This window comes from Numenius arquata, chromosome 4 (genome assembly GCF_964106895.1).
Source record: "Numenius arquata chromosome 4, bNumArq3.hap1.1, whole genome shotgun sequence".
In the NCBI taxonomy this organism is placed as follows: domain Eukaryota; kingdom Metazoa; phylum Chordata; class Aves; order Charadriiformes; family Scolopacidae; genus Numenius; species Numenius arquata.
In genome coordinates this window covers 71,434,659-71,443,034 of record NC_133579.1, presented here as the reverse complement: position 1 = coordinate 71,443,034, position 8,376 = coordinate 71,434,659, and the positions used below count along the sequence as shown (strand labels likewise).

Here is an 8,376-nt window from a genome sequence, read left to right as displayed (position 1 = left end):
TTTATGACCGCGACGCATCTCCGCAGCCTCTCTTACATTAGATTATCTATCCCTCTTCAGCTTGAAAAGGCACAAAATTCCTCAGGGTGAGTGTGACAAAGCGCTGTTTAAGGCAGAGTCGTCGCCCGTGTCCCCCGGCCCGGAACGTTTTGAGCCCGGAACCTTTGAGGCGCCTGTTGGGGAAAGGGAAGGCGGGGGATAGGGGGAAGAGAAAAAAAGTCGGGACGCGACCTCGCCCCGCCGAGGCGGCTGCTGGGGGAGGCCGTTGCGCAGGTTTTATTCCTCTCCGCCATCGCCTCGCCGACCCCGGCCATGTACCGGCAGAGCTTCCGCCCCCCGACGCCTCCCTACGCGGGCGGCGGCTTCCGGAGCCCTCCCTCCGGCGGCGGCGGCGGAGGAGGAGGGGGAGGCCCTATGCCCCCCTCGCCGCGGGGCTACGGGAGCCCCCACCACACGCCGCCCTACGGCCACCGGCCTGGGCCTTATTCGCCCCGAGGCCACGGTTTCCACGGCGGCGGCGGGCGGTTCGGGAGCCCGTCGCCTGGGGGCCAGACCCCGCGCAGGCCGCAGAGCGTCAGCCCCCGCTACCCGGCTCCCTACGGCGGCACATCCCCGGCCGGAGCTGCCCCGCAGCCGCAGCACAAGCGCTCGCCCGGGGTCTTCCAGAGGCACTACCAGGTATGGGGCAGGGCGGTGAGGGAGACAGGCCTGCGCCTCCGCACGGCGGGTCGGGGGCGGGCCGGGCCGGGGGGGAGCTGCTGCTGCTAAACGGGGCCCTCAGGGTCGAGCACACGGAGGGCTTGTGGCAAGGCGCAGCATCCGCCCCCTCCACCGCCATTTTCAGGGGAGAGGGAGGCTTGCACCGCAGCGGGCACCATCTGTCTTCCCCCCCTCCCATCCGCGTCCATCAGAGAGACCCCAGCTCAAGGAGCTGCGTGATCAGGAAAGGGAAGAGGGCCCTAGGCCTGGCCGAGGCCTGTTGTGAAGACACGAGGACTCAGAAGAGAGTAGCTTTTTTCTTTTTCGTGCTCTGAAAGGTAGAGGGAAAATTAAGTACCATCCAAAACTGCAGCAAACACCTTTCCCTTGTATGTATCCCTCCCTTTGATCACTTTTCTTTAACACAGGGGTGAAGTGCTGTGTGTTTTTACTTTGCCTCTGTTGCCTTACATCATGGAAGCTGCCCTGTCCACACACAGAGCTTTCTGGGACACAAGTAAGGAGAAGGAGGGCTCTATTAAAAAGAATTAAGCTGAGGCTCCTTTGAACAGAAATGAGAGCATCTGTTGGGATAATAGAGTATCGTTTTAAAGTCTTTGCATACCACTGAAAGCTCTAATTTATATAAAGTAGTTTTCCCAACAGCTGTCAACAACAGGTTCTGTGAGTTCTTTTTTTCAGGCGGTGTAGTTGGGGGGTGTGACTGGCAGTGCAGGCAGGGATGACAGTTCTTGAGATGATACCAACTTTATGTACGCAGCTGACTTACATTTTTAAGGTTTCCCTAAATTAAATTAACATGCAGTACAGACAATGATACATTTTTCTGGTGCTCTTACTGACACTTTAAAGTGTAATAATGAAGCTAAATCTTGATAGAGATCAATAAAATCTTAATGTGTGTGCACTGCATAGTCACGTTTCCATTAAAAAATAGTCTTTGGTTACTTTTTTACAATAAGGATAGCTGTCTTACAGGAATTTTTATAGTCGGTAGAAGGGGATCATTATGAACTTCATACATTTTCTTCAACACAACAGCAAAGGCTCTCCCAATGTGGAAGCCTACAGATTTTTCAACCTCTATACCTGTTGAAAAGACAAAGGATGTGGCGTTTGTGCTGCAGATTCTGGAGGGGTGGTTTGTGTCACGGATGTCTAGACATTTCCCTTCAGAAAATCACTCTGGATATTTAAATAAGTGTGTTTTAAAAGTCTGCCTTAAATTAACTGAGCAGAAGAATATGCAGGAATCCTTTCGCCTCTAGTCTCAGAATTGTTTCATGTCAGGTCCTGTGGGCAGGAACAGTCACAGGCTCCATCCTTGGTGTTAAAGAAGCCTGACATAAAGAAGATACAAGTTTGAATCCAGTCGCAGATTGGCACAACATTTTCCCTTCTGCCCTTTTCTTCTGCAGACCTTGAGAGTAGTTTAGGAGCATTGACCCGATGGTGATGCTTTCTAAGACTAGAAAGACATTGTATGTCTGTGGCTTTGCCTAGGACTAAGGTAATGTAAATGTGTGTACTTTTACATGTATGCACATGGGTTGTTTTGCCTGGGAGGGTGATAGAGGCGGTCACGGAGGGAGGAAATCATATAAAGTCCCCATTTTCTTTGACACAAGCAACAAGAATCTCAGTCTGTGAGGTCGTGACTAGATCCAGGTAGAGGGATTTTTTCGCATATTCTAAACATCAGATTTCTTCTGAGGTATGTGGATTGTTCCCTTCTCTTCTGAAGATGTTATTGTTAAGAGACCTATAGCGCTTTTGAAATTCATGGTGCTACTGTCACCTTTGAGATGAAAATCTGAAGTGACCCTTTAAAAATCTCATCAGGAAATCCAAAAGAGTTTATATTTACTTTAGTATTCTACTAATGACATGTGATTAGTATTCCATGCTCATTTTGTGCTTGTAGACTTCAATTTTTTTGAAATGAACAGAAAACTTAGAGAAAAACATAGTAAGCCTGATTTTTCTGAAATGACTGACTTGACTTAACCTTTATATGGCCAATACTTTACAGACCTTCCTGTTTTTTCCAGAGATGCATCCACTTTAAATTTTATGAAAACATTTGTTGTATCTCTTGAACGTCTCCTCTTAAAATTCACTTAGTGGTAGCATTTCCCTTTCTACACTCAACAAGAGTTAGTGAACTAGCTAGTAGCAGTAGCTAGTTAGTGGTGATGGGTTGAAAATTATTATAGAAAGTTTAAAAAATTGTATAATCGTGATTTCTGTGTATCTGCCAGCAGCTAAAATCATATCAGGCAAAGGAAGCTGGTAAAGGGAGTGATTATTCCCATTTTCACGGCAGTTTTACCACATTCAGTAAAATGTTGATAACACTAAAAGATTTTTTTTTTCTCTGTGGTAGAGAGATGTTTTTTATGTGGAAAAAAAAAAATGAGAATAGATTGACTGTTTCTTTAAGGAAAGTTTAGTGAGAAAGGACTGTTGGCACCAGTGACAGTAAATATAAAGGGTTTTTTAAGGTATCTTTGGCACCAAACAGTTTGTCTTACACGGAATGGTAGTAGGGCTATTTTCCTTTTCCATGGACCTATAATGTGAATGATCATATTTTGATTTGTTTTTTAACACTTATTGAAGGCCGTCAATCTTGTATTACATCATAATACATTTCCTAGATTTCAAACGTGTGAAGATACTGTTACTGATGCCCTGCATTACATTGTAGTGAAATTTGATACTATAAAATAAATCCATCCAAAAGAGTCTTACCATTGGATTAGATTGTTCTGTCACTGGATACTGCAGATCATTGTGACAGTTCAGCTTTCTTTCGAGTGCTGCAAATTAAACATAACATTAGATAAACTCCACACTCAAACTGTTTTACGATGTCAAAGTTACGGGGTCTCCATTAAACACAGTGTTTTAAAGAGCTAGGTTTTTTATTTTGAAAATAGAATGCCCTGCGTATTACTGTTTTACTACTAAATGTGAGTGCTTAAAGAACATTAATGTCACTTTTACTAGTGCATGCGGACTTGCTCTAGGAAATTCCTTGTCCCTTAGGATGTTCTCAGTTGTATTCTGAGGTGATTCTCTGACCTTTCCATCGTGGTTTTGATGTAATACTTCATAAAGTAATTCTCTACCTTTTAGTAATTTTTCTGGTTTAAGATCATCATCTTAGCTCCATAACCTAATTGCACTATGACGAATCATTACAAACAAATACCCTGTAAATTAAGACATGGATGTTCACACATCTGGTTGTGTATCCATTACAATCAAGCTTTAGGAGTTCTAGAATAGTACTTACTGGGACCACACAAGCAGGCTTTCAGAAATAGGTTCAAGACTTGGCAGTTTTCAGTGGAATCTGTTCTAAGCATAGAGGCCTTCGCTGCATGGCACAATTTCTCAGTTTTACCCAGAAATTCGTATGATCTATTTACATAGATTCTGTAGGGCTTATTAGTCAAATTCGGATACCATCACTGCTGGTCAAAAAGTCAGGAGGGTGGGGAAAGCAGCCCTTAATCAGTGCTTTTATGCTCCTTTGCAAAGTCAGAGACTGATAATCAGCTTCAGAGTCCTGTTATTCTAATCATACAGAGTGCAACAGGCATGTTTGGAGACTAGCTATTGTGTATCTGTAGTATAGGTTGTTTTAACTTTGGTTAAAACAAATGAATTTAATCGAATATCGCTTTAGACAAAACCTCACTTTTTAGGGAAGTCAATCTGAGGAAAAGAACAATGGATGCTGCTAACAGGAGAAAACGGTTATAGCAATTTCCTTTATGTCACAGCTCTCTTTAAGTTGTAGACTTGTAGTAGGTTTGCAGAAGCAATTGTGATGATCCTTCATCTTTAAAAAAAATCAAATGCCAAAAGCTCCATGCAAAAGGTTTTTCTTTTATGCAGTATCTGCCTAATCACTGATTACCATCCAGATTGTACATGAACTAAAGTAATCTCTTCTCAAATTTCACAGAACACTAGTTTGGATAAAACAGAGTGGTTTTCCCAGTAAGTTCTTCGGGTCATTTGTAGCTGTTCACTTAATACAATGCTGTGTTCAATCTATAAGTACTTAATATCTGACTTCTGCTCTTGTAAACATTATAAACTTCTTCCTCAGCTTCTAACTCCCTGTTTTGTTGTTCAGCTTTTGAGTTAGACGTGTCGTTACCTTAGGCAGCTTTTGAAAAATAGCATGAGGAGCTTTTCTGTAGTTACGTGCCACAGTGATGCAAACAAATATTTTGGAGAAGGCTGGGTTTCTTATCCTGGTAAATCATCACTCTTAATTAAAAGTATAATAAAGTTAATATTTTCTGAGGAAGATGCAAGTGAGGAGTAGTAATTAGTCGTTAATAATCAGCTTCAAAGCTCTGCTGCATTAGAAGGAAACTATTCTTTTTTTTTTTTAGTTTGAATCAGTCTATTAAATGTTTCTTTACCTGATGGTTTTCTTCCAAAGGGATCACCCAGGACTTCTACTCCATTTGGTACAGCGCATGGCAGAGAGAAAAGAGTGTCTAATGATGTGGAAAACTATTACAGACCTTCAATGCTTGAGGACCCATGGGCTGGCCTAGAGCCAGTTTCTGTTACAGACATAAACCAGCAATACAGCAGTGAGCAAACAACATATACTGGTAAAAAAGGGAGGTATTTCAGCTAACACTTTTAAAGGCCAAATAACTCCATCTTGTCAGGAAAACTTTGGGACAAAATCTTTACACTTACACAAGAGGAGCAGTAATCAAGACCTTAGATAATGCTTTTATTTGATCACATGTCCACCCTTTTATCCTACTTTTTTTTTTTTTATTATTATTATTGCATTGGATATTTTTATGTATGGGAGAGAAAAGGAGTGGTAGGAAAACTTACGGTTCTGGCTACGTGGAAGTGCCTACCAGCTTTGAAGAACAAAGTGTTCTTTAATCACCAGCGACTGATTTGTGACTGTTAAAACAGGTTTCCATATATTTACCTCTTCCATGCCAGATTGTTAGCCTTTTATTGTAAACTCCTTTAGGAAATGGTATTTTTTTATGTTTCAACATTTTTAGAATGAAAGTAACTAACTTGGAAATAAAATAAAAGTTTTGTAAATCCTTGTTTTGTAATGTATAAAGATTATTTTAGGACTTCTGTTAAGGTGTACGCATTAACACAAATAGTACTAGAGAAATTAGGTGAAATTCTGTAAATGTGTTTGTATGCTGTAGTTAACCTCTGATTTTGTGCATAGTATATTTTGCTAATTGTAGTGTAACGTGAAGTTGAAACGTGACTTTTAGCCATCTCAGGAAACAAATGTATTGTCTTTGGAAAGTTTCATTTGTTGAACCAACTCTTGAGTCATAAACGTAATTCTGTAATAATTTGCTTTTGTATTTAAAAAAAAATATTTGGAAGAAAACTAGACATTTTTGGGTTATAGTAATGAGTCTGTTCAGTGGCAATTTAAGTCAAAGGAGCATATAAAACATCAAGATTAAATAAATGCAAGTGTTCTTTCTGGATCCACCTGTTAGCGTAGCATAGAATTGAATGCAAGTTTGTTATATAGTTGACATTAGTACACGTATAGCTTTTTTTTTTTCTAATCTGTACAAGATTTTTTAAATTTTTTAAATTACTTTTTATTTTTACCTAGAGAAGTCTTGTTTTGTGTGCATGCATGCTATATTTTTATATTGAAGAGGAAAGCAGTGAGGTTTTTTTAAAGCTTGTCTATATGTGGAAGATCCATTCTTAAATCTAGTAGTGAATATTGTAATCTAGAATAAATAAGTACTAGTTCCAGCTGCAGGCACGCTCTTAACAGGCCATGTTAAGCCTGCAGTAGATATGTAAATTTTTGTTGAACCTACCATTCTTTCTTTGTTGATCTTGGCTTTTAAGCAGTAGGTAGAGGGTGAAAACTTAGTTAAAAATAAATAAAAGCATTAGTTCAGTGTTCTAAGCATATGTTTCCTTTTAAGCTTCTTACATACTGCACAGAAAACATATTTTTGTAGTCCTGAAGCATGGTTAGGAAGAAGAGCACAGGGAATCACATTAAACTGTTCTTAGTAACTTGTCTTTTGCTGAGGTAGAATAGTCCTACGTACTTCTTTATCTGTTTAAGCATAAAATGTCTGGGCTTAATACTGCCTTCAGGAACAACTTCAAACTGGAAGAGGGGTTAACGTGTTGAAACGTGCTAGCTGAGGCAGTTGCACTTTCATGACCATAATCTAGTCACTTGTGTCTTCCCCCATTGACTTTATTATTTTGGTAGCGTATCCAAAAAGGCTGCTCAGAGAACCAAGAACATAACGCCTGCTTAATATCAAGAGTGGTTAAATCTTCGTCCCAGACTCAAAACCGTGCTTGAACGGCAGCTATCAGTATTGTTACCTGTAACACGTACCAGCAAAACTGAGATGATTTGACAAGCTACAGTCTTTAGAATTTATAAATCAATCAATGTCATTATGAAAAGTGACATGTGAAGTTTACACACATACACCCTTTTTTTTTCTAACCTTGTCAGGTGCTGTAAAGCTCACAAAAACATATTACAGGGTGCTTCACCAAGTCATCTTTTTTGTTACTATTTCCTTTGTAATTCAATGCAGTTTACCTTTTGCAATGTTTGGTGATCTTGGGGGAACGGCTACGATGTTATTTAAGAGATGAAAGTTATGAATGTGTTCCCAGCTAGGCATGAGAAGAAACTGGGTTTGGAAAGGAGAAAGGAAAGGAAAAGGATTCATGACAGAGGAGAGACTGTTAGAGGTGGGACTGCTTATTACGGTAGCCGGTATCAGCTGCCCTTGCAGATGGCAAAGATGCATTTTTCCACTTTGGCTTTGCAGTTGACCCAGGGATGAAAGCCCAGCCTCCTCTGGTAATAACTGTTAACTCCTTGAACTGGATGTCAGACATCAACGAAGGTAAATGTTCCAGAAAGAGAATTGAGCAAATAATCTCAAAGCATTGTTTAATCAATACAGGCTTTCCACACTGCCATCTGTTAAGCTGCTGTTCCAGTGCACTTCAGGATATGACCCAACAATTATAAGTACATCATACTGCTAAAGACTCCAATAATTTGGTCAAGAATCAGCAAGGAATTAAAGTGTAGATGTAATAAACTTACTAACCTCATCATACTGCACCAAAAACTCTAAAAAATTATTCACCTTTCTGGCTCGTAGGCAAAATTCTGCAATTAGAGTAAAATTTCAAAATGTCATTGTTGAATAGCTGTAAAATGCATGAACACATGTTCAGAACTATAAATATAATGTACTTAAAGCCAATTTAAGCTTTGCTTTTTTTGCTATGATATCCGGGAAGCTTAAGCACTTACTTCCTCACCAATTTTTCTACTTTTTCCCATATGGCAAACATTCTTTTCCCCCATGTTTCTAATGGAGGTAGCTTAATATATTGCTTCCTCATTTGTTACTGAATGTTAGCAGTATGGCTCTGGAAGTAGCATTTGATGATAAAAAATACGGCACAAATACATCCCTTCTTCATGAGCCCGTGAAAGAAAATAGTGCCTGTGTCTTTTTAACGAAGGGATTCTTCTGTAATGAACACGCTAAGACTATGGGCATTGTTCTTTCTTCAGCAGACTTCTTAGACTTCAAGGTAAGTCAT

At 40.3% G+C, this 8,376-nt stretch overlaps 1 protein-coding gene across 1 annotated transcript; it reads left to right on the top strand.

Annotated features, from left to right (window-relative positions):
- Positions 1 to 213: 213 nt before the first annotated feature.
- On the top strand, positions 214 to 8,028 carry MPLKIP (M-phase specific PLK1 interacting protein). Its single transcript, XM_074146661.1, has 2 exons — positions 214 to 678; positions 5,189 to 8,028. Exons 1-2 carry the CDS (start codon positions 313 to 315, stop codon positions 5,390 to 5,392), a joined length of 570 nt encoding a protein of 189 aa, XP_074002762.1. The 5' UTR covers positions 214 to 312; the 3' UTR covers positions 5,393 to 8,028.
- Positions 8,029 to 8,376: the final 348 nt, after the last annotated feature.

What these genes read in the sequence shown, in the direction of transcription:
- MPLKIP (XM_074146661.1), top strand. Translation starts at nt 313, where the DNA reads ATGTACCGGCAGAGCTTCCGCCCCCCGACGCCTCCCTACGCGGGCGGC. An exon ending in TCTTCCAGAGGCACTACCAG is followed by an intron (nt 679 to 5,188) that starts GTATGGGGCAGG and finishes TTTCTTCCAAAG; the next exon opens with GGATCACCCAGGACTTCTAC.